This window comes from Phragmites australis, chromosome 1 (genome assembly GCF_958298935.1).
Source record: "Phragmites australis chromosome 1, lpPhrAust1.1, whole genome shotgun sequence".
Taxonomy (NCBI): domain Eukaryota; kingdom Viridiplantae; phylum Streptophyta; class Magnoliopsida; order Poales; family Poaceae; genus Phragmites; species Phragmites australis.
The window spans coordinates 11801267-11828001 of record NC_084921.1 but is presented as its reverse complement, the minus strand read 5'-3'; the positions used below and the strand labels follow the sequence as shown (position 1 = coordinate 11828001).

The 26735-nt window shown below is 44.1% G+C and overlaps 2 protein-coding genes across 3 annotated transcripts; one reads left to right on the top strand and one right to left on the bottom strand.

Annotated features, from left to right (window-relative positions):
* The first annotated feature begins 7672 nt into the window (after positions 1-7672).
* Positions 7673-13055, top strand: LOC133909832 (uncharacterized). 2 transcript variants are annotated; one of them, XR_009908445.1, is made up of 2 exons: positions 7673-7858; positions 9642-10637. XR_009908445.1 is itself a non-coding variant. In XM_062352383.1 (2 exons), exons 1-2 carry the CDS (start codon positions 7794-7796, stop codon positions 12775-12777), a joined length of 2199 nt encoding a protein of 732 aa, XP_062208367.1. In that variant the 5' UTR covers positions 7673-7793; the 3' UTR covers positions 12778-13055. The 2 variants fall into 2 exon arrangements, 1 of the variants encoding a protein (XP_062208367.1); XM_062352383.1 differs by lacking the exon at positions 9642-10637 and adding an exon at positions 10644-13055.
* Positions 13056-18085: 5030 nt separating this feature from the next.
* Positions 18086-18861, bottom strand: LOC133887729 (uncharacterized). The gene has a single exon (XM_062327699.1). It carries the CDS (start codon positions 18737-18739, stop codon positions 18236-18238), a length of 504 nt encoding a protein of 167 aa, XP_062183683.1. The 5' UTR covers positions 18740-18861; the 3' UTR covers positions 18086-18235.
* Positions 18862-26735: the final 7874 nt, after the last annotated feature.

Here is a 26735-nt window from a genome sequence, read left to right as displayed (position 1 = left end):
ATTAGGAGTGGAGAGATTGAGCTGGCTCTAGCTTAGGGGGGCCCAGAGGTGGTGGTGTTGTGTGTCAAAGTAGCGGTCTGGTATATATATTTTTAGTGACGCACCCCTTCTTTCGGTGCTAGAAATGCTAACCTTATAACTCCTTCATAGTGTTTCATAGCAATTGCTCCTGGCAAAGGTGCTTGGCTACTCACAGTGTTAGGCCCTCACGATGGCCTGTGATGGGGCTCTCGAGGAAGTGATAGGGCTTCGCTGTGCCTTGGTGGAGGCTGAGAGGCATGTAGAGGCCGCAAAAAGGTCATCTGGAGGAAGATGCGAGACGCCGGGAGTGCGGGGAGGTTGCAAATCGGGAGGTTGTCGAAGCCCATACTATCATGAAGGTGGCTATCGATCAGGCGATCAAGGGTCGCGCTCCTGTGGAAGGCAAAGCCCGTGATATCCGAATCGCGGTGGCCATAGCTTAGCGAGAGCAGTAGGAAGCTCGGGCAATGGAGGACGCCTTTCGTGAAGAGCGCCAAGGGTTAGCTGAGCGTGCGACGGAGGTGGCCCATGCCATCGAGAATGCCTTAGTTGGCCTTAGAGCCAAAGGCCCACCATTGCCCTCCGGTGTGAACCTCCTTGGCCGATACTCTACTGGCTTTGGACTGCCACAGGGGTGATTGCCAGCACAGCTAAGGCCTATGCTAATTCAAGTGTTCATGTGACCTTGGGGTTTCAGCTAGCGCTACTGCACCACGTGAGGTGGATGTAACATCCTAGTTTTTAGCCAAAAACTAAATTTCAAAATCTTTTCAAAATTTAATTCAAAACTATCTCAAATGCTTTTCCAAATCAATTTCTAAATGTCAAACCTCTTCCTTATCTCCTTGGGCTCAATCCCCTTCTTCCCTCAGCCCAGCCCACCTTCCTTTTCTTTTTCGTCCGGCCATCCTTCCCTTTTTTATCCTCTGGCCGGGTCCTCTCCCCCTCTCTGGGCCACTCTCCCTCCCCATCCCCTCTCCCTCTCTCCCTCTTTACATCACGCGTCACGCACTAGCCCAGCCCAGCTGCTCCTTCTACTTCCTCACGCTCGCACGTGCCAGAGCACGCGCGATAGCCGTACCCCACTGAGCCCATACCTCTGCCGCCCTCTACCGCACGACATGCTCCCCTCTACCCCACCCTGCTTTGCTGGTCACCACATGCTACACTGGCGATGACCGCGCAGGGTAAGGTCGACCGCCGATCATTTCCTAACCGCCGCTTGATCTCCTCTCTTTGCCCTTCTTTCTCTCTCTCTCCTGTTTGACATACCTGCGTGCCCGTGTACGAAGCCGCTATAGCGAGTAAATGCCAGCAGCCCTCATTCATGCTGCCTGAGCCACGCCATACCTCACCCTCCTCACCGTCCCATCTCTACACAGGCAATGTCTGCCCTCCTCCGCCTTTAAAAGCCCACACTGAGCTCCACCACGCTCCACCGCAGCCCCATTCGAGCTTATGGTGCTCTTTTCTCCTCTCTCCCTCTCTCTCCCCTATCTCACTTCCTCCATCGTTTGAGCTCACCGTTGATCCATTAACCAAAGCCGCTGGTTGTCCTCACTGCGAGCTTCATTGAGCCATACTCGACCTTCTTAGCCCCTCTGTCCCGCACCTCCACTCCTCTCCTGAGCCAGCACTGAGCCGCCATGGCAACCGGAGCACCTCCACTGTCATCAGCTGCCATTGGTGCTCCGTTGGCCAAACCAAACACATAAAAGGATTCCCTACACTGCATACGTGCTCCCAAAACCCAAAAACCTAAGCCAAATTGCCTTCCCGTTTGATTCCCGTATCAACCACCACTGCCGCCAACTCTGGCGTGCGATTGGCGCTACTACGGCCATCGCCATCGATTACGTGTCCCATCATCACCTTCACCGTGTCAAGAGGATCACCGAGAGCCTTTCCTCATCCCTAGCTGAGGCCAGGAGCTGCCAGCGATGAGTTCTCTAGCAAGCTTGCGCCGTCAGCCCGAGTCGAAGCCTGCTTTGCGCTATCCTCCTCCTTGATGTGTTGCATCACTAGCAACGGGAGCGGAGGGGGCAGAGCCAGCTGAGGCGGGTTCTATAAAGCCAGGTGGTCCACCTGGTAGCTATTCGTTAGCATACCGCCTCCGGATCACTGGTCTCCAACCCTATCCCCTACTACATGTGCTACTTACCGCTCGAGTTACTCCTCCAGGAAGGTAACGAGGGTTCGACAGTCTTTGGTGTTGTGGCCACGCCTAGGCTTGTGCATGGTGCACAAGTACCCATCTTCGGGCTACCGACCAGGGGCGCGCTGCCGCTCGGGGTGGGCGCTAAGGCGCCCATGGCGTTACTCCTTGGATCGGAGCGGGTTCAAAGCCCATTCATGCATGGTCGATGTTGTGGATGCCACGATGTGGGCACTGTCGAGACCGGCATCCTCTGGAGTCCTTAGCTTCATTGAAGCCCCTCTTGCCCGACGGGGGTTGCGGGGCCTGGGGGGCACCTACCTACAAGGTCAGCTTTGTGGGCTCGACAGAGGGGGTCACTTTTGTGTTCATGGCCTCACGACGGAGTCATTCTTCCTCCACATGGGCGTATTCTTCAAACTTGCTCATGAGGGTGTCCACTGTGCACCAGTGCAGCCAGTCAAAGAGAGATCATGTGGCCAGGCCCTGGGTCACCGCGTTGATGACCGTTGACTCGAAGATGCCCCTTATCTATGCCTTGGTCTGGGCAAACCTCTAGAAGAAGTCCCTGAGGATTTCACCTATCTGCTGCTTGATAGCAAATAGGCTTCTGAAGGTTACCGGCTCGATGAAGGTGCCTTAAAAGTTGTTGCAGAAGCTGTCCTGGAGTTGGGTCCAGGTGTATATAGTCCCTGCCTCCAGCGTCCGTAACCAGCGGAGGGCTACTCCCTCTAAGGCGAGGGGAAAGAATTTTGCCATAGTGGTATGTCCGTCCCCATTGGCCTCGACGGCGAGAGCATACGAGCGAACGAACTCACTCGGGTCTGAATCGCCCTTAAACTTTGGAAGCTTAGGGGTTTGGAACCCTTCACGAAAGGACTCGGTCTGCACACTCCCCTGCAGGGGGAGTCAAATTCCAGGAGCGTGGTCTCACACCGACGGGCCCAAGGCTCAATTGCCTACGAACTGACTGGAGGCGGTGGTTGAGGACGACGGGGTGAGGGGATGATGCCCTTGGTGGCTCCTGGGGCTCAGGCCACCACGACATAGACCATTGCTAGAGCAGTCTCAGTCAGGACCACAACCCACTGCGTGGCTTGTAGGACCACTTGCAGTTCCTCCAGCTGGGCTTGGAGGGCCGCCACGTGTACCTGTTGCCTAGCAATGGCGGCACGCATGACAGCAGCCTCAACCGCAGCCCCTTTGGTTACAGTGGGGTTCTCACTGTACTGCTACGAGACGACCTCCGAACCGACCAGGCCACCAGCCTCGCCTATGGTGAGGGTCGTGGTTGAGTTAGTGGTGGCCACGAGGCCCTCATTTCGCCCAGGCGTGGACTCGTCATCACCCCCGGTAGGTGCGCTGGCGTTGGCGTAGCATGAGTTCAGTTGTGGTTGTTGTGTGAACTTCCGCACAGGCGCTGCCACGAAGCCAGCCGATCGGGCCACCGCCTTGGTGTTCTTCTTCTTCAGTGGCATCCTTTCCCTCTAAGTGCTTCTTTCCCGCGGACAACGTCAACTGTTGGTGGAAGAAAAACTCTTCCACAAATAGGGTGTGGTGAGAGCCAACTCACTAGAGATGGCTCAAGCTTGGAGAAGAAGTGGAGAGGAAGAAAGTATGTAACATGGAGGAAAAATCACGGATCCCTTGGGCTGATGGCCAAGGATCGATATTTATATTACCATCCAGGGGATAAGTGTGCAAGTATAATACTACGGGATTAGTAGAGATATATGTCGACACTGTACAATTGGGCCCTAGGGCTAGCCCTTCTAGGCCCAGGTCAACTTTCAACTACCCTAATGGCATCACTTCACTATGGCAGTGACCGTGACAGTGAGTGGCCACATTGCTCTACCAGCCATCAGCAACAATGCTGGTCCCGTCCAAACTAACGGTTCGAGCTTCCAACCGCTCCAACATTAAATGTCAATCACTTCATGGTAGGTGGTTAGTGTCCTATGAGGCCGGGTTTCCGCTGGTCCTTTAGAGGGGGCCGTTCGCTCCCCCAGGGCTTTGAGGGCCTGTGGACTCTGAAGGTCGGGTCCTCTATAGTGACTCGGAGCCCGAGGTCTCCAGAGGCCGTAGTGGACTGGAGGGCCAAGTCGGTGAGTAGCTCCTTGACTCCTGCTTTTGAGGGCCTCCGAACCGGGAGCCCAGAGGCCTCCGGCCTTCTACAGGTGACCCCCCAACACTTTCACACCCATAGGAACATGGTCTGATGATTTCCATTCAGATGATGCCATATCCATGTAGGAACCACTCCCGCACGACTCAATGACAAACAACCACAAGACGAAACATGAATCGCTGGAGAAACTCCCAGATGGTGATCAAATAGGAAGAAACTGCCCGACGCTTGGAAGGACCCCTTAAGTGGCTATACTTACCAGTCTTGAAGACTTAGTTGGCGATGACAAAGTTCATATGCTTTACAGCACTTGTAATTTTGCCACTGTAAGCAACAACAACAACAAAAACATAGGAGTAGGACTATTACTTGGTCTCCTGGGGCTTGAACTTGTTAAACACTATAGGGCACCCTTGTATTGCATCATAGTTCCTCACATTTATACTGCATAAATACCATGTTTGATGGCTAGGTCTTCTGGCTGAACAGTCGACAGTTTGTGCCGTCCATGGATGCACTGGAGTTCAAGCCATGAATTCTTTATTTTCCTTGGGGAACACTACTTTCTTCGGTCGCCAACGTAGGAATGAGTGGTTATAGCTCGGGTTTTTTTTTTTTGCGATAAAGGAAGAAGTTATATTAGATCAGGGATGGGTTACAATCAGCTGTTACTAGCGGAGTAGAAAAGTTTGGAATACATCGAAGCCAAACAGCAGTTGATGTCTCCATACAAGCTTTGTTAGCTAAAAAATGAGTAACCCTATTTTGATCTCTCATACAATGCGTAATCTCAACTTCATGGATCTCAGCAGCAAGCATTTTGACCTCCCTTAGCTTAAGCGCCGGACCTGACCGGTTCTCAGGTGTAGAACTAATGGCTTTGCACACCGTAAGACAATCCGTCTCCAAAGCGATGTGCTGCGCAATTGCCAGTAGCAACCTCTCCCTGCAAGCTAGTAATTCTGCTTCTTCAGCACTAGCACAATTAAACTGAACTTGCCCAGAAGAGAGCAAAACTGCGCCTAAATTATCCCTAGCAATTATTCCAAGGCTCGGAAAATTGGTTTGATCTAGCAGATTACGCTCACATCGGACCGGACGACTACCGCTCCAATACCAATACCAACATCATCATCAGGTACAACGGGCACAACACAGATGAGTTCTACTTCAACAAAAATGGTGATGTCATCTTTCATCTTGGATCATTAGGGATGGGTCGGTAAGATGCAAAAGCCAATGATCATCATCTACCTCTGTCCCCAGCAGCGTCCGATCCATGAGGGACGAGGAGATCGCACGATTGTGAGGACGTATGAGGAAGCCAAAGCTGGAGGATGAAGTAACAACGGAGGAACTCTCAATGACGGGGGATACCAGCCCATGTGGTGCTCTATGCCCACAGAACTCATCTGAAGTAATGTTAAAGGGCAGTTATCGCTGACATATAAGTCCAGGTGTGAGTCATATGTCAGAAGCAATTACTCTATGGAACAGTCATTCTCCGTCGCAAGGGCCATCAAGTCTTGAACTAGATTGACCGATCTAGGAGAGGATACAAACCTTTTGGAAATTCAGCAAACATTTTTCCCCGGGGTTAAATGTTTGTGAATTTATCATGCGCTGATTTTTTTTCCCTCTAAAATTCATCTCTAGAAGCTATGAAACACATAATTTAAATATAACAAAATTTCCAAAAATGCTTCAAATATTCACAAAAACTCATATTAACACTATGAGGTAATAGAACATAGAGGATATTACATTTACTTAGGGGGTATCATAAAAGAGCAAAAAATTACGAAAGTATATAAGTCCGTCTATTTTCCCTACCTATCGAGCAAGAGTGGCCTCCTTTACGAGAAGCGTTAACCGATGCCACGTGCATGAGGCGTCGGACGAGTCGAGGTCCATGCACAGTGCAACTGGTACCATTCTACTGTGCTTGTGCTGGGGCTGTGGCTTATTGCGCCCTTGTCGCGGATGGAATTCGAACCTTTAACAACTGGCCACATGAAGAAACCAGAAGCTCACCTCACCAGTCCAGCAAAGCACCGAGTTCCCTCTGTCGCTGCGGGCATCAAGTCGAGGGAGGGAGTGGGCCTGAGAATCCATTCGTGCGGGAAGCTTTTCTTTTCTTGTAAAGCCTACACGGCTGGACCAATGGCACGGACAGGCATCCAATTCTTTGGACTATCGAGTGAGGTGATTGGGCGGATCAGCTGTTAGAAACTTTCGGGGCCACGAGGGCGAGAATTTACGGAAGAGGTGAGGTATCTCATCCGATAGCGTACTGTCGAATATCTAATTATATGATATATATGTAAGAAATATGTTAAATATGTACTATATATCACACATATATTTAATACTTTAAATATTGTAGACTTGAATCTGCGAAATTCGATACACTCAGAGATCACGAATACATATACTAAGAAGGTCTCGATCGGGTTATCCGACTCGAATACAATTAGTATTTAGATCGAATTCAGTTGTCTTGCCTTGGCCGATAAGATAGAGAACTCCTTATCAACTACGACTAGAACCAAGACGGTGCTTCGACCCCTACATAAGGTGGGGTCCTAGACCCCCAAAGGACGCCCTCAACAACCTCTGAAGGATCAACACATACGCAACTCGATAAGGCGACATCAAGCCCCTAGCAACCGGAGATATTTGGCAACTTCAACCATAGATTAGTCTAAGTCCAATCCTATCCAACCATATTATTTGTACTCAAGACAATCAATATACAACAATATCTACACAGGACGTATAGTATTACTCCAATCAGAAGCTCGAACCTGTATACATCGTATGTCTTGTTTTCTGCTTAATCCTTAATCTTAAAGATACCCTTGTCTAATTATAAGTATATTATCGGTCACTAACCTTCGACACCTAGGTCATCTCTAATCCTATGTTTTGCATGTACCTATTGCGGGCACAAAAGGCTGGAAATATTTTCCTTTATCTTAACAAATGTGCGGGTGCATGCAACTTATCATAGAAGCTTGTGCATTTGAATGTTAATTTTCTCCTACACACATATAGCATGTGACCCTTGAATCTTAAAAAAATACCAAAAAAAGTTTCAATGTTCTTTACTTTTTAGTCGTTTTCAATAATTACATTGCTAAGTACTCCACAAAATTCCATTTTTTTTCTTCACTTCACTGGCTCTGGGCATTGTTATTTCTTTTTAATACTGGTGCGTATTACAGGCGGAGATATTCTTTTTGGATGACAAAATCTATAAGTTACATGTCGATTTTAGATTGTGTTTCTCGTTTGCTACAGTACATACATCTTTTAGTTCCAAATTATGCTCTTAATATTCCTAAACGCTTTTTTCCCCACGTCCTGCTTACACACTTGTCCCCACATATTTGCAACAAACAACTTGCCATATACTCCTTCAGTGCACCAATGTTTTAATATGCACGCAGCAAAGGCTCTTCTTGCCTGTAAATGAATTGAGAAATGAGGCCGATGAAGATGAGGAACGGCGAGGAAGATGGCAGCCGCCATCGCGTAGAACCACAGAGGTAACTAATTGCTCCAGCTTGTCTCTTCCATGGTTGGCATAAATCTACATGGCAGTAGTTTCCAGACGTCAGCACATGTTCTGAATGATAGTGTGATCCTTCTCTTTCTGTAGAGAAAACCATATGAAGATCTTAGTTTTTAGCGGAATCTTAAGTTTCCATAAGTATCAATTAGTTGGGATGACCATACCATTAATCAAAGTTCTATACATCGAATATATATAGTAACTTTATCATACTGATGTAAAGACCATCAAAAGGTATGTTGGTCAGCAGTTAATTGTATGGAACCTAATCTTAGGACCAAGTCATTCTATGCAACTAACTTATCACCAACTAAAGCTCTATGGAATGAAATGTGAAGAGGTAAACCTAAAACCTTCGCAACAGTAGCCTGCTTTCTATAAACGATATTATAGAAAGATGGATATTGTTGACTCAACTTATTTTGTGTCAACCAAACATCTTCCCAAAATATGATATGAGAACCATTATGCAATGTGAAAGTGCGAAGTCTTATAAATTCATGCTTAACCATAAGGCCTGACCAAAACTGAGTCACCTGATTTATATTCCACTTGTGCAATTGTTTTATTCCTCAAATATTTATTTCAAAGCCGTTGTTGCCAAACATTATCTCATTAATTAGTCTATATAGCCACTTGCTAAGTAAGTACTTATTCTGCAACTCTAAATTCAGAATACCCATGCCGTCCTAACAGGTAGGTAGAATCTTTTGTTATTCTCCCTGGCTAATAAGCGATGCAGTAAGGACGATAAGGTCACTATCGGTAGGGGTGGAAAATGGATATTGATAATCCAAATATACATAACAAAAGACAAATATGGTTAGGGATATCTGCATCTCACAGACAAAAGAATGCGGATACGGATATATCCAGATGTTTTCTGGTGGAAGTTCGATGATGGCTATTCCATTTTAAGCAATATTACCATAGTTACATTAATTGGCTACTATAGTAAGAAAATTGCTGGTCATAGTACTTATGCTAAGGAAGTACTTTCATTACCATAAAGATGGATTTTCCCGTGTGACAATATCGCACGGGAAAACCCCAAATACACATGGGAAACATATTCCCCGTGTGTACATGTACACTCCAAACACTTGGAAAAGGGTACACTCTAAAACACAGCAACACATGGCGAAATCCACCGTTCTTGTAGTGTTTCTATCTTTCATAATAGAATTTATGGTATGAAAGAATTTATCGTACAGCTATCAATTAACATTGCAGAGGCATATGTACGTGTATAACACGAAGCATGCAAGAGACAGATTTAAACATAAAGTCCAATCCATTAAGCTAATGAATTACAGCAAAGGCAAAATATGTCATTCGCGGAGCCATGACGCTGACACTAAGAAACTTGTCACATAGTGCCAAGAGCCATTTGGTTGCACAAGTGCTCAGCATTCTTGGCGAGCCTAGATCAGACGATCAAATTCCCTATAGTGTAATCCATGGTGCTTCTCAATGATTACCAATCTAGTAATAAGTTGGAAGTGATCACTATGCTCCTTCTTTGGCATGGTTGCCGCATCATCTAAGTCGAGGTTGAGAAGAGTATGATCTATGAGTTTTTCTTCAGACACTTCTTCTCTGAGCCTTTTTTAGGATGCTAACATTTTGCATGAGGTCGAAGGTGTAGTCTCACAAAGATTCGCAGCCATAAACCTTCATACTTTGAATCTACTCTATGGAATTGTACACGAGCTCAGGTTTATGAAGGTGAATCTCTCTTACAGCGCCTTCCATAGATCATGCAGGGATTCCATCAGAAATTCTTATTGGAGCTCATCAGTTAGATGGTTCCTTACATACTACTCTACCACCAATGGATTCTCCTGATGGGAGCCATCATCTCAGGGAAGTAGGGTATGGATCAGGTCATGAGTCATCAAGTTGGTCTCAACATCGCATTCCTGAGATATGTTGTAGTCAGCTTTTCCTGGAGCGAACTCACTATTGTATTAGCCCTATCTAGCACGTTTGGTCATGTTGCCTATATTGGGATGTGGCAACATCAGTCAATATATGGCACTAATGTGCCCCAATGGTCAAGGTTAGATAAAATGGTTTACTTAAGGTGGCAAATTAGACTTAAACTTGCAGAGAAAACATTGATGCATACTTGCTGGTATATATAGCAGAAAAACAAGTTTTGGCAATCGAATTAAGGCTTCGGATGCTTAATCATGAAACTAATAGCATGAGCATGGTATTGGCCAAGTGTCGAAGGAGAATTTTGTGGTATATAGATTATTTCCCTATGTCTGGTGACTTGCATATGTAGAATGGAAACTACAGAGGGAGTTCTAGTCCAGTTCCAGTTCTTGTATACGAGCTGTAGAAGGTTCTCTCTCCACTGCACCCATATATACAGGAGTGGGAGTCCCTATTGTGCTCGCACAATTAGATCAATAAAGTTGAGACTGTTTTTATTGTATATATCTTGTGCTGTTCTTGTTCCTTCAATTCTAGTTGATTGTCGCGCTACGATTAACGGAATACTAAAGAAGCCAATATCGTTTTTCCTTCTCGTAATGTGGTATTTTTTGAGTTTTTCCTGATTAGAGTGAGAATTTATAGATTCTCTTCTCGTAGAATTAATGTGGGGCTTCATAAAAATCTCGTATATATAGAAAAAGATGGAAAGATAAAGTAGATATTGGATCGATCCTTGTATTGCCTGCCATATGACAGAACCTTTTTGCTTTGGGCTGCATGGTGCATGTGTGGTGAACTGCTCGACATATCAGCTTGGTGGATGTCGAGTACATGCTGAACGAATGGGAGATCCATTGCCTGATACTCGTGAGCTTTGCCCTGCAAGTCTGCCTCTTCTTCTTCGCCGGCGTCAGGCGGCGCAGCTCCTCGCATGTGCTCGGTGTGCTCATGTGGCTGGCCTACTTGTCAGCCGACAGCGTGGCCGTATTTGCCCTGGGCCACCTGGCCGTCCATGCAGGCGGCCCGAGGCACCGGCTCGTCTTCCTCTGGGCGCCGTTCGTGCTCCTCCACCTGGGTGGGCAGGACACCATCACGGCCTTCTCCATGCAAGACAACGAGCTGTGGAGGCGCCACCTGCTGATCTTCGCCCAGCAGGTGGCATTGGCCGTCTACGACGTCGCCAAGTCGCCCTGGCCGGACCGCCATCTCCTCGCCACCGTAATGCTCATGTTCGTCTCAGGCTGCGTCAAGTACGCCGAGCGCACCGCCTGCCTGGCCAGGGCCAGACCGGCACGCCTCATGGCCGACTTCCTCGGTGGCTTCAAAGATCGGATCGACTCCATCAAGGAGATGCAGATGATCGCGAGGGATGATGGCCTCGGCTCATCGCGCTACCTGAGCAGCCGTGCCTTCACTAAGTTCTCGCTGAACCCCGCCATGGACGTCATGTCAACGGACATCCTGCCCAACTACGATTGGTCCGTCTCACGCGACATCTTTTCTGACCTCTACTCCAAAATCAGCCGGCTCCATCATTCCGAGCAGAAAGAGTATTTCCGCAAGGCGTTCAGGTTCGCCGAGGAGAGGCTCTACCTCTGCTACCAGCGCCTCTACACCAAGGCCCTATTCCGCCTGTCTCCGCTGGGGGCGCTGCTGCATCTCGTCGCATTCCTCTCCACCTCCGCCGCCATGGTGCTCTTCTATGTCGCCGTGAAGGGGGGACAGGCCAAGCAAACCTACAGCTCGGCCGATGTCGCCGTGTCCTACGTGCTGCTCGCCGGCGCCGTTACCCTGGAGGTGTCGTCTTTCCTCTTGTCCTTGTTTACCCGCGAAGATCTCTGGAGCCATCCGGTGATCTGCTCCTGCGTCCGGAATCCTGACATCCTCAAGTGCCTGTTCTGCATGACCTGTGGGAATTGTGCTCTTCTTCTGAGGAGGTGGAGGCCGCCGCAGCACTGGTCGGAAAAGTTGGCGCAGTACAGCGTGATCGGGCGATCTGCCCAGAAGGCTTCCGGTGACTCGCTGGTACCCCGATGCATCGTCGAGCTGTTGCGAGCCTCAGACATCGAGCTGGACACGGCAACTACTGAGCGCGTCCCCGTCACCGATGACCTCAGGCTATTCGTCATCAAGAAACTGCTCGACGCCGATACAATGCTAACGGACTCAGATTTCACCGGCTCCCGCGGGGAGCAGGCGCTAAGGAAGTGGATGGGAAGCCTGGAAGTTCCTGCTGGGACTGGGATCCTGAGCGAGAGCCTCAGGGAATTGGATTTCCCGACCAGCGTACTCGTCTGGCACATTGCAACCGACGTATGCTTCTTCAACGCCGCCGCCGCCACTGGTAATGAGGAGGAGGAGAAGAAGAAGATCATTAGCAGGCAGCTATCAAATTACATAATGTACCTTATCTTCAAGCGCGGCGTGATGCGCACCAGCAACTCCCAGTTCCAGGTTCAAAAAGCCCACGACGAAGTCCTCCATCTTATCAACGCTGGAAAAGACCAAAAGAAACACCACGGCGATCATGAACTGCAGGGGAAGAAAGGCCGTCCGCGCGAGGAGGTGGCCGTGAAACGCTTGCTGAAGTCGGAGCTGATGGAGAGCAGCCGGCAAGAGCTCGTCAGAGGAGTCGACGACGCGGCACTATCCAATCCAAGCGCTAGCGCCATCGAGGTCCTCAGCGACCAGGTGCTGCCGCGCGCGTTCAAAGTGGCCGCGGCACTTGACGGCATCCGCGGCCGGCAGGGAGCAGAGCAGGCAGCCAGCCGCTGGGACCTGATCGCTGCCGTGTGGCTGGAGATGCTCTACTACGTTGGGCCCCGGTGCGGCGCAGCGTTCCACCGCCAGCACCTCAGCACCGGCGGCGAGCTCATCACGCACGTCCTCGTCCTCATGTATATCATAGGGCCCCTCGGCTACCACCCCCGCATGCTTGCCTTTTAATCTTTGAACAGGTAAGTAAATCGCGTGCATGATTGTTGCTTGGTGCTAATCTTGTTACACTAGAGTTTTGCGCGTGCATGCATATGAATTCGATCGTGAGTGTCACGTGTTGAGTTAGTGCATGGACATGCAACAGTGTGAGCTGGCTAGTTGTCAGGCTTCATTAGTGGAGAAGAGGTCAGTTAGTGCCGACATGCATATCAGAAAGTGGAGTTATTAGAACGTGTGCTGGTCTTTCATCCTTCATGTTTATGCGTGCACAGAGATAGTAGCTACAAGCGGAGGAAAGCAAATTCTATATAATTCTATTCAGAAAGATCTTCGTGAGACTCTATCTACGTTATTTATCTCATAATTCAATGATTTAACTGAAGATGAAAGAAAAAATAAACATATATTATCAGTTATCAAAGGGAGAGAATCTTTCACAGAAAAGATAATATAAAATTTGCTTCTCAAGCCGGATGAAGAGAGAATTCCAGTTAGCGTGCTTGAGAGAGACAAAGGGAGTTTAGAGGATCAACCGCAGCAATGATTTGTACACGCATTTTTGGTGATTGCTTGGAACTTTGGACGGACCAGTATACGACGATTCTCGCTTCTTCACGTCATCTACACACAACCGTCAGGTGTGATGATCGCTTGATCGTGGTTTCCCCCGTTTTTTTTTGGTGATGAAGCTTGAGTTGTTAACACGAGACTTCCTCCTACAGACCGGTCAGCCCATCGCGGCTCACGAAACAACTTTTCTTTTTTTTCATTTTCATTTTTTTTATTTTTGATTTTTTTCTATTCCACAATTTGTGAACCTAGTTCAAGAATTATGATGACCTAATTCAACATTTTGAAATGCCATTTCAACATTTTGTGAGACCTATTTCAACAATAATTTACAATAGCATGTTAAACAATTCATACAGATTTGTTAAAAACAGTGTATTTGGAATGTTGGAATAATACGTTCAAAATGTTTATTTTTTAAAATAAAATATATTCATATTAAACGAGCGCAGGACTTTGATTTTCTGGCATGACAGACAAGAACCATTATCGAAGCAACGAGCCTGCTCTTCTAGGCTTCTAACTAAAGAACAAGTACTGTAGGGTTGATACTCCCTAGAATCTGGACTGTTTATGGCTCTCTTTTACCCTTATGCTAAGAGTACCTCTAATATATGAGCAGCTAGCTCTTATTTTGATATCTTATCTCCATCTTATTAAAAAATAGTATAAAAAACTATCACTCTATTCGTTTAATTTACATACTCTCTAAAATAAACGTAGATCACACGCGATAAGATTTTTTTAAGAGAAATTCTACGATTCGTCATCGAATAACTACCGATTCTACAATTCGCCATCAAATAAATTCTGTTTTCTTTTATACCATCGAATAAATGTTTCAGTTCCTTATATGCCATCGGCTTCCGATACTACCCTCCGCTGTACTGTTCAGCTCATTATGAGCAGTACCCGAGAGCTAAAAAAAGTCACAAAAAATATGTCGATTTTTGTGCATACTCTATAATTCATAATCAACCCGTTTTAACTGTATTCATAAAAATATTGTGTAGAATTCAAACTAAAATTCTTCAAAATATGTTACTTTTGTAACTTCTTGCAATTTTTAAGCCTCATAAAAATTTACAAAAAAATCTGAGAAAATTTACTAATATTCCTCTAATGTGATGTAATAATTTCTAAAATTATCTCCCGCGGTGAAAAAATGAGTTCTTTGTAATGCACAGTATTACAAAAGTAGAACATTTTGAGAAATTTTAGTTTGAATTCTACACAGTATTTTTAGGTGAATACAGTTACAATGGGTTGATTATGAATTATAGAGCGTGCACAAAAATCGACATATTTTTTTGTGACTTTTTTTTAGCTCTCAGTACTGTTTATAATGAGCTGAACAATACAGCGGAGGGTAGTATCGGAAGCCGATGGCATATAAGGAACTGAAACATTTTTTCGATGGTATAGAAATAAACAGAATTTATTCGATGGCGAATTATAGAATTGGTGATTATTCGATGATGAATCCTAGAATTTCTCTTTTTTTAATCCTCCTACACTTCCCCATCTCATCCTCTCTCTCTCCCACATCCCACAACCACGATCCATGTGCCTGCCACGGTCTGCCCAGAGGCTAGCTCTTCATCAAGAGCTAGCACATTTTAGTCCTGTTCGTTATAACTTGTATTTCTGCATAATCCGTTTAGTAGAGAATTTTATTAAAAAAAAATAGATTCTCTCTGTTCATTCTTAATATGTTGTAGAATCCTACTATTGAGTACAACTTCTACAGAATCTTCTAAGAGCCTCTCTCTTTGCCAGCTAGCTAAAAAAACCCATAGTTGGAGCTGCTCTAGTTAATGAGATATGCATATATGGTCGCTTTGTAATTCATCTTGACTGTAAATTCAAAGCTTTTGCTTGTTGTCACATGAAAAAATCTTTTTTTTTTTGGTAATATGGGTTGAATTCTCTGTTCACGCGAATTGGTAAAATACCCTTAGCATTCTCTGTTCGTGGAGGTATGGACTTTGATTGGTCCGTTGCGCAAAAAAGCCAAGACAAGCGAACGCGTGAAGTTTTGGATTTGGGGGTTTTTTTTTCAGTTCTCTTGAAAAAACAGAAATTGTTCATGATTTCCTACAAGTTCACTTATTTTAGATTGTTCCAATGGTTGATGTTCGTCACCTTAAAAATTCCCAACTATTTGATACATCTAACCAATCTCAGCACCTTTACCTACTAATGTCATCAACATGCTCTCGGCGAATCTGTCGATTTCGCAAGCGATGAGCGCTCCTTATCTTCTTTCTCCTGAAAAGCTATCTAAGTAGTAGTTCATGAGGTCGCCGCTGACGATGTTGCTATTACAGGGGAAGTAGCCGTTGGAGGCCGTGTTGCTTTTCGGCAGAAGACGGTGACTTGAGCCACCGGAAGTTCTGAGCGGCACACCGCAATTGCTGCAGGTGCTACACCTGCGTCGTGGCGCGTCACTCCTCGGCATGTCGATTCACGGCGCTCATCCATCTCATCAGTTTCTCCTCTCGATTTGACCGTATCTTCTGAATCTTCACCTGATGAGTACATTACAAAACTATCAAGAATTTTGGCTCAGAGAATTGTGCAGGTAAGCAATTGGACTTTTATATGAAGAAAGTATAACTTTCAATTTTTGCACCAACTAGAGATGCATATAGTCATTAAACTCGCAAACATCTAAATAGATGCACATCAGGATTTGAATCCTGGTGGGTGGAGGCATGCACCCATAACTTGATCAGCACACCAATGGTGCTTTTGCATCAATTGGACTTAGGGTCTGTTTGTTTGGGTTGTGGCTTTTAAGCTTTTGCTGAAAGCTGGCTTCTATTTTTTACAAGAAATTATTAGGTTCTCAACATAACAAAAAAATAGAAAAGTCATTCTCAATCAGCTTCTCAGTTTTTAATTCTTTATATCAGAAATCAGCTTTTTAGCTTTTTAAAAACCAACTTTTAGAACCCTGTTTGTTTTAGCTTTTGACTGACCTTAATGTTTCAAACTAGGGCAATGTAGCATAAAGGAAAACGTTTCAAACTTTGAACTTAGGGCGTGTTTGGTAGGGATCCAGATTCACGTAGAAACGTTTCAGATCCAGATTCTCTCTGGAAATGTTTCTCTGGTGAATCAGAATCACTTGCTGAAATCGTTTGGCTAGCTGTCTGGATTCTGATTCTGGAAAGAGAAAGAAGTGTTGGAATTGACCAATGTACCCCTGATATTTGTGATGAATTTTCAGTATATTTTTACATGGAAAATGAGGTACAAAATACATGCATCCATAATTATCACATAACAGAATAATTGGCCCACTGTTTGAGCATTGAAAATATGAGAGGTACCAAAATACATGCTTCTAAAACAACATTATGAAATGATAAATTGATCTACGACCTAGATTCCATAATTGCTTTCGCAAGATCATCACGAAATCTGTCGATATTAATGTCATTTGCATCGGACGTAGACGCATTAGATGAATTTTGAGAGGGTTGATGCCTTACATATCTTCGAGGTATTGTGGGCATGTAATCCGGATTCCGATCACATCTTCGAAAATGTTTATCAAGTGCATGATTTTCATGAATGAAATTATGGAGACACATGGTAGATGCCACAATCATCTTTTGTTTGCTCATTGGATAAGTAGGCATCTTTAAAAGTATCCTTCACTTCATCTTCCATACGCCAAAAGTGCGCTCAACGACATTACGAAGACTTGAGTGCAAATAGTTGAATACCTCTTGCTCACCAGAAGGAGCGACACCCCTTCTCCAGTCAGGAACATGGTACCTCTGTCCTTTATATGGTGATAAGTATCCCGGTCTGTTTGGGTAACCAGCATCGACAACATAATATTTTCCTGAATAAACATGAAAGAAATCAATAAATGTGAAAGTAGCAAAAAAGAAAGGGAAGGAAGATAGCAATAAATTTTACCTAGCGGAGAATGTGGAAAGGCTTGTGTATCATGTTCTATAGCATGATATAGCACACTTGTGTCATACATAGAACCTGGCTGTCCAATAGATGCATAGGTGAAACGCATGTCAAAATCAACCACTGCCATAACATTTTGGGTTGAAGTCCCTGATCTGCCAATGTATCTTACATAATCTCGAGGAGGTGGTGTCGCTAAGATGTGTGTTCCATCAATGGCTCCAATGCAATTCTTAAAATGTGGCCACATCCTTTGGTCACCACTAATCCTACTGTGCACATTGGAGAAGTTACGGTCCTGAGGTCTTATGTAATCTTTAGCCATCCAAACTAGGCAATGCAACACATCATCAAACTTCCTACTGATTGTCTTGAATGTATTCTGAATCGTTGGATCTATTTTGCCCGCAAATGCACAAAAAGATGGCAAGTGATTCCATTGAGCTCATATGAATGGATGACTCTAGACCATAATTACTTACCAAAAGATCATGCAATCTGATGAAAAGGCCTTCATTCATCCTGAACATTCTGTGACTTTCTCCAGGTGTGTTCAGTGTTTCCATAATCCATCCATATCCACTGAGTTGTGAGGTCCTTGGTGCATTCTTATCATAATACTTCATGTAGTACTTGTGCAACATAGTGACAGTAGAAAACAAGTTGGTCTGCAGCTCTTGATGTTGACGTATGGCTTGTAAATCAAAAACATCATCATCATCGAAGTCGCTTGCACTCCTTTCACTTTCACTTTCACTTGAGGACATCTGTAGCATAACATGAATATGACAAGTTCATGAATAACCAACCAACATGACTCAATAATACAAGTTCATGAATAAACCAACCAACATGACTCCACATAAAGTAACAAACATGACTCCACATAAACCCACAAACATGTCTCAACATAATCTGTCCAACATGACTCCACATAAAGTAACAAACATGTCTCAAAACCTTACACATGACCATATTTGACAAAGTGCTTCATAGTGAGCCAGGCAAACCGGTCTTCTGGAGTGTCCAAAGTCATAAACATCTCCCTCTCAGCTCTCTTAGTGAATAATTCAGAAGCAATGAAGTGTTGCTTTGTACCAGGAATAGCACCACACTCCTTCACAATGGCCATTACTTCCTTGATGGAACACCCTGAGTTGTCCTCCCTTCTTGCCATTGACTCAACAGAAGCTGTGGACCTCTCATTTAAGGACACAATTTTACTAATTTGGTCTTCTATCCACTTGCCTCCACTTGTCTTCGCTCTTTTTCCCTTATCTTTGTCATCACCACTAGGTCTCTTGCCTTTGCCCTTGCCACTTGGTGTTATTTCTTCTGGCTCACTGTCATCATCTGACTCAACCTCCTCATCACCACCATTCGAGCCACCATTAGGACTTTGAGGAATTACACCTGATGAAGCACAAAAGTGGTCATCACCTGTATTACGAAGGTCTTCAAACATAACCTTCAACTCATCTTCATTTTGAAGTCCCTTGTCTTTAAACTTGCCACGTCCTGGAATTTCCTGAAAACATGTATGTATATGTTATAAATTTATTATTGGTCGAGGCATGAAAGAACAAATAAATTACAACTTGCAAACTTACTTTTCTCATCTTCTTCCACCAATCGTCGCTCATGCGAATTGTCCCCTTCTTTTCATCCCAACCTATACCTGTTTGTTTCAACAAACCCTTCCAAGCAGTATATTCCACCTTCAATTTTGCCCATTTATTCTTAAACTGGCCTCTATTGTACAAAATGTCCGTCTCCTCATGAAACTTGACAATCACATTTTTGTACCCTACATTGTTCAAATGGGTGCTCGAACGATTTCCACACCTAACTTGTTCAGCAAACAATCTACAAACAACTCTAGTGTTCTCTTCAGACCAATCAGCCTCAACCATCTACAAATCAACATATTATACTTAGCAAATCGACAAACATATTAAAAAATAGATTATAGCACCACTGCCCCTAATCCAATCTAGCACAATGGGCCATTTGTTTTTATATCTAGCATAAGCACAAGCCTATCTTGAATTACCAACGCAAGCACAAGCCTATTTTGTCCGGCACAAGCACAAGCACAAGTAGAACAACAGCACAATCATCTAGTAAAATAGAATTGGCTGATAACTCCGCGGAGTGCAAGAACCAGTTAGATGTTTATTGGATCATGGCTTTATAAACGTCAGCAACAGTATGTGTATGCATCCATCTTTTGACATCATCATATATCAAATCAAGTGTCTAAGATGCTAGCTTGTTAACACAAAACGAGATCAAGTGCTGTAGTATTCAGAACTCCTGTAAGCTATACCTCTCCTCCTAGCTCAGGCCTCCTGCCCTCTGCTCGTAGCTCCTGCCTCCTGCCCGACGTGCGGATTCGGGGAGGTAGAGCAGCACCGCGGCGCTCGGTGCGAACGGCTCGACGCGCTCGGTGCGACGCGCTCGGTGCCGGAGGGAAGGCGCCCAGATCTGGGGACGGCTCGACGGGCGGCGCTCGGTGCAAACGGCTCGACGGGCTCGACGCGCTCGGTGCCGGAGGGAAGGCGCCCAGATCTGGGGACGGCTCGACGGGCGGCGCTCGGTGCGAACGGCTCGACGGGCTCGACGCGCTCGGTGCCGGAGGGAAGGTGCCCAGATCTGGGGACAACTCGACGGGCGGCGGGCTGCTCCGGGACGGCTCGAGGGGCGGCGCGACCTCCAGGATAGCTCAAGCGGCGATGGAGGGTGGCGCGCTGCTCCAGGACAGCTCGAGCGGCGACAGGCGGGAGGCTGAAAGGGAGGCGCGCAGCTCCGGGACGGCTCGAGGGGTTGCGCGAGGGCCGACGCGCAGCTCCGGGACGACGCCGTGAGGGCCGGCGCGCACCTCCGGCACGGATCGAGCGGCGACAGAGTGTTTGGGCGGCGAACGAGTTCAAGGCACCAGAGAGATGGAACGAAAATGGGAGCTGAGCTGAGCTGTTGCGGCGGGTTGGGAAGGAAGCTATGTGCTCGGGCAGTGGCAATGGGTGCAAATACTGATAAACTCCATGGGGACGTATAAAAGCTAGTGGGGACAATCACTGCGAAACGGCTCTCTGTGCGTTTCACGCGCTACGGCTATTTCCTGAGAATCGTTTCACCCGTTCCTATCAGAATCGTTCCACGTTTTCACCGTTTGGTAGCGATCCTGGTAGAAACGCCCAGAATCGGAAACGTTCCGACCATCCAAATGGGCCCTTAATGTCTATAGTTCTGTACTGGTCCACATTGCATATGCATTGATAGTAGTATATTAGTACCACAAAATCATCATAATATCACCTTAAGCACATAGCTTGATCTAAATTATGGTAACCCAAGCCAGGAATTACAGGACCAGTGAAAGAGTTCTGATGAGCTCTTGTTATTAAAACAAGAGGGGGTATCATAGACAAGCAATGAGCAATCATGCTTCCCACCATTGTAGACGAGTCGGATTAGCAAAGCAACATGAAGGTGGCGGACAAGGGTTAACAGTGGATTAAACTCTATTTGAAGCTGTCGAAGTGAAGAAACAGGGAAATGATAGAGCTCTGATATCGTCTAATCCCAACATTCTCATGTAATTTATAATTCTGAAATTTCTCAGTGCTTGAAAAATACCAAATTAGTATTTGTTAGTAAGCCCGAATTCGAACACATGGTCTCTAAAGAATGGTCCCAATCTGTGCCGACACCGCGACCATTTGGAGTTCACAATGTAAAGTTTGAACTGGATGTAGTATCAAAATAGTTATGTAGATACAGGATATACTCAAGTATCAAATTTGCCATAACTAAAGTTAGACATAACAACAAACTAAAAAGCTCAATTTTGCCGCAAAGCTGGCACGTCATTACTCTAGCATGTGCCTAACCTTAGTTGTGGCAAACCACGGTCACGAACCAAACACGCTCTTAATTTTTTAATAACTTCGCAAAGTTTGTTCAACTGGTTTCAGATTCAGTATGTCATTATAGTTTGGCCGGCATGGTTCACATGTTATTCTGCATATAAGAGTGTGGTTGGTTGTTCGTATGGGAACAATTTGGCTTGACAGATGCGTATAATCTTAGAGAGAAGCATGTTTGGTTGTCCAGTATTGTTCTAGCCTAGCCCGACAGATACAAATGTACGCCCGCAGCTTAGCCTGAAGGATGTAAGTTCCTGCAATTCTCTTATGCATGCGGATCCACTTATCAACATCACAAAATCATTGTCATACTAGCAACCAATCACAGTCTTACATCTTGTATCTGCTCATACGATCTTAGATTCGATCAACAAAACAGAAATTCAGCTCAACCTGTCTAGACAGATACAACTAAATAAATACTCTTTTTTTAACAAATATGACTCTGTTTAGCCTGTATATATGGTCTATATGGACAACCAATCACACGCTAAGTGAACTCACAAAACAAAGATCACACCGCTCTCAAAATGACCATATACAATATTTCCTAGCTAGAGTTGAAGCAGTACAGCTCTTTAGCCTAGTAGTGGCAACTTTTACCATTGCAGCATAGTTAAAAAATGAAAAACTTGACTGCAGTGTTAGCACTATCCAAAAATTATCAGAAAGATTATGAACAAAAAATGGTTCCAAAATTTAGATTTACTTCTAGTTTTCTTGATTGTGCTTCAGCTTTAGCGCTCTCCAGGTTAATCCTGTTAGGAAATTTGGAGTTTCATAGCAGAATATGGACACGGCTCGATCTCTAAAGATTTGACCTTATTAGAATAGGTCTGTATCTCTTGGAGATTGATTCTATCTATTAGTGATTTTTGATACTATATATATAAGGCAGCACCCCTCATTAAAAATACAGATGGATAAAGAATAAGTTTTTCTCCTATATTGTGTCTTCTTTGCAATTGTTCTTTTGAGGGATCGTATGACTACACCCGATAGCAGTGGTGTGACAACACGAAGAGGCTTAGAATGGCTGTCCTTCGTGGGCCTGAAAATTCCACAAGACCCAACAGCCATGACGGCCTTGTCAACGGTCCCTCCCGGCAGGCAAGCACGACGGCCCATACCATCGTTGCTTGCTGAGAGTTTTTTTTTATTTTAAATTTTTTCGATTAAAAAATTAAATAAATAGACTCCTGATGGAACAAATTACAAAACTAGACGCCTACCGCCCTCTCAGTGGACGGTAAGGGCCTTACCGCCCCTTGAGAGAGCGGTAAGCATTCCCAAAGCCTCTTACCGCCCTTTCAGGGGTGGGTAGGCTTACAGCCCTCTGAAGGGGCGGTAAGAGTAGGACATGGACAGTAATTCGTGATGAACAGTGCTGTGAAATTCAATTTCCCCTCCTATCTTCTCTATTTAAAACAATGATGTTCTGTTGCTCCAAAAATTCTAAATTGTTTTGTACGTGTTCCATAATTCATGTGCAACCTATTTTAATTGAATTCACCAAAAAATCCTATGTAGAATTTAAACTAAAATTCTCCAAAAAAAGGCTACTTTTATAACTTCTAGCAATTGTTAGAGCTCAAATAAATTTTTAAAAATCTGGTAAAATTCACTAATATTCTTATTGTATGATTTGATAATTTCTAAAATTGTTTTCAGCCCTATATTATATGGTAAAAATGTGGATTCCTTTCTAATGCACCATTTATATGTATTTTTATAATTTCATGTGATATTCTTCTTTTAACTTAATTTGAATTAAAACATATATAAACCTACTACTAAAAATAAGTTTAGAAATTATCTCGTAACATAAGAAGAATATTAGTGAATTTTACCAGATTTTTAAAAATTTATTTGAGCTCTAACAATTGCTAGAAGTTATAAAAGTAGCCTTTTTTGGAGAGTTTTAGTTTAAATTATACACAGGATTTTTTGGTAAATTCAATTAAAATGGGTTGCACATGAATTATGAAACACGTACAAAAACATTTAGAATTTTTAGAGCAACAGAACATCATTGTTTTGAATAGAGAAGATAGGAGGGAAAATTGAATTTCATAGCACTGTTCATCACGAATTACTGTCCATGTCCTGATCTTACCGCCCCAGGCTTTGGGAATGCTTATCGTCCTCTCAGGTCTTTACCGCCCACTGAGAGGACGGTAGGCGTCCAATTTTCTAATTTGTTCCATCAGGAGCCTATTTATTTAATTTTTTAATCGAAAAAATATATATAAAAAAAACTCGCTTGCTGACGCGCCCGTGCAGCCATCAAAGAAGGACGGTAGCCCGACTGTTTCCGCAGGCTGAGGCCCGTCCGCCTCTCGCCGCCGCAGAAAATGAAGCCCATCACGAGTCAGAAGCCCAATTGGTGGCCAGTTCGGCTCCTTCCTTCCACGGTCCGGCCCAGCTACTCTGCTAGAAACAGCAGCCCAGCGACGGACCGCGCCGCGCGCATAACCGCTGGCCCGGCATGAAGTAGCCCGTCTCCGCCCGGGAAGGCTATACGTCGCCCAGGCGTCCACGGCCCACATATGAGGCTTTTCTGGCCCATGCCGAGGCTTAGTTCGTTGCTAGGCGGCAGCCCACATACCAGGCACCTATGCCATGCGAGTTCTTCACTTTTTGTTTGTTTCTCTTCTTTTCTCTCTTTCTTGCACTGCTATATGTATTTTTCTGCTTCATAAAAACAATCATATTTTTCCTGATAAGGTTTTCAAAATAATACAAAGTTGAAATACGTCAGTACATCATTTGGAACTATTGAGTAATTCATTGGCTAGTGAACCATACATCTATTTCAACAATTTGTGAAACCTCAGTAAACAATTGTGTACCGCTAGTTCAACTTTTCAAAAAGATGAGTTCAACATTTTGTGAGACCAATTTCAACAAGTCGTGATACCAATTTCAACAATTTGTGATAACATGTTCAATGTTTGAATGTGATTTGTTGAAACAATATAACTTAATCGTTGAAATAGTATACTCAAATTGTTGAATTTTACAAATTAAACATAATATTCAGATGAAGCACGATTCATAACTGGAATCAGGACCAAGTCAAAAAATGAGAAAAAGCTTCTTCATATTGGGCTCCAACTGAACTGGCCCAGCACAGAAAAATGCTTTACGAATTGCAGCCCGCACGCATGTCCTGGCTGTGCGACCTACGGCTCCCAGTAGCTCACGCGATGCGTAGTCGCCCCTGTCTCCGTCTCCGCTTCCACACCACCTATCGATCTTGGACCAATACAGTCTGAATAACTGACGAAGTTTCTCTTTACAGCTGCATCATCAACATCCAGAGGCAATGAGGCTACTTAGTGTATAGAAAAAAAACTCACCGTACAATCCTATTCCCCGGAGGCAATAAAAAGCTTTGCATATTTGGCCAATACAACGCTTCAAACTTTGTGTTGTATCTGAAATCTGAAAATTGATCGCTCATGTATTGATTGGAAATGCCAACGTCAATGAAACATGAACACCTGAGTACAAGCGAATGCTAATCAAGCATGAAGACATGATTTTTTTCTACTCATTCAACGCCGACCAGTAGAATACATATACTCCTGAATCCAGATAGAAATATGTGGCAAAGGCAGGAAGTGTGAGCTCTGCTAGGACGTTACAGAAACCGTTGCGCCAATGAAGAATTTGCTCCTTGTCAAGCCTGCATCCAATTCTACTCACCTTCCTGAGCACCGAGATACAATCACACAATAGGCCAGGTTTCTGTCAGAAAGATGGCCATAAATGATTCATCGGTTTCTTTTGTCTCTTGTTTTTGCCTTTTTCTGAATCATGCCATCCTCTCTAGCTTCATGATTTCATTCATTACTTTTGTGTAAAGGCAGTAAAAAAAACTGTGTGTCTGACCAATATGACACTTGAAAATTTGATTGGAATGTGATTCGCATCGACCTATGGAGGAAACGAATATAAATGAACTGAAAAGAATAAACTACAAATTCATTTTTACAGTAATGTTTACAAGGACTTGAGAACGCAAAAGAAAAGTTCATAGACTGACCTAGCCGAAGTGGAACTTCATTATTTTTTTTTAGAACATTGAATTGTATTATCCCAGCATCTACATCTTAAGATGCACATAGCCGTCCATTATTATACGCATAAGTTCATAAGCAAATAAACCACAAAGCTGCAACATACCTTTTGACCAACACACTGTAGAAACTAATGGCTTAAGCACAAATTCTATTGTCTTCAAAAGGCAGCAAGAAACATGTATAGTTTGTCATTCCTCCTCCCTTTGCAATCCTGACCAGAAGCACATACAACAAGTGCCCCTCAAAATAACCTGCATAGGAGAGTCAACTGGCACATTGTTAAAAATCACATCATTACAGTTTAGCCACATTACCCAACATATAGCACTTGCCCCAACAAGTAATTGGTTCTTTAGTTTTGGTTTCATACCATCTAGCCATAATCCCAGCATATTAGAGACACTAGAGGGCTGATGAAGACCAATAGACACTTGAACCGTATGGCAAATAAATTTAGCAAATGAACAATCAAAGAACAAATATTGTATTATTTCATCTGAATTATAAAAGCAACATTTAGAACTACCTTTCTGTTATCTTTTGGCTAAATTATCTTTATTAAAATCACTTCTTGTTGAAAATACCATATGAAATTTTTTATCTTGAGGAGAAGATTTAGCTTCCATAACCAACGATTGTGAGGAATGACTCCATTATTAAGCATTGCTCTATACGTAGATTGAATAGAAAACCTACCATTTTCGTGCAAAAGACCACTGATAAGTATCCTGTTGATCAGTAAGCAGAACATGCATAATTCTAGCAACAAGCTCATGCCAAGCATTCCACTTATCCCCAATGAGAGGTCTACGGAAAGAGACATTCAAGGTAATAGAATTCATGACTTTAGCAACAGTTGCACTTTTCCTTCACACTATATTATAAAGAGATGGGTATTTATCTTTGAAAGAGACTCTCCAATCCAAACATCTTCCCATAACCTAATTTGCCTCCCATTCTGTAGCTTAAAAAAAGCCAAGGCGGAAGAAATCATGTTTAACCTTGATAAGGCCACTCTAGCAATGTGAATCTCTCGTGTTCTTTTCTACTTGAGCTAAAGTTTTAGATAGCAAATATTTGTTTCTTAGAATTTGTTGCCATACCTCATCTTCATTGATTAGCTTGTATAGTCATTCGCTCAGTAAGCACTTATTTTGCACCGCAAGGTTGACGTCCCAAACCTCCAAAGAATGCTCTATCTAGACAGTCTATACTTCTTCTTATGTTTCTCACATTGCCAAAAAATCTAGATCTATAGTAATATAATTTTTTTAGAATGTCCTGAGGTACCAAAACAGATAGCATAAACATCAATAGGCTACTTAGAACCGAGTTTATTAACTCCAAAATTTACCTTTCCAACAACTCAATTTCTTTTGGAAACATTCATCAACTTCTTTCCAGTCATTATTTCTAATTCTCTATAATGCATAGAAATATCTAA

Bases quoted from the DNA above. Each gene is read 5' to 3' on its own strand.
- LOC133909832 (XM_062352383.1), top strand. From the start codon at position 7,794: ATGAGGCCGATGAAGATGAGGAACGGCGAGGAAGATGGCAGCCGCCAT. The intron at 7,859-10,643 runs GTAACTAATTGC...TCGACATATCAG, and splicing joins CATCGCGTAGAACCACAGAG to CTTGGTGGATGTCGAGTACA.
- LOC133887729 (XM_062327699.1), bottom strand. From the start codon at position 18,739: ATGTTTGAAGACCTTCGTAATACAGGTGATGACCACTTTTGTGCTTCA.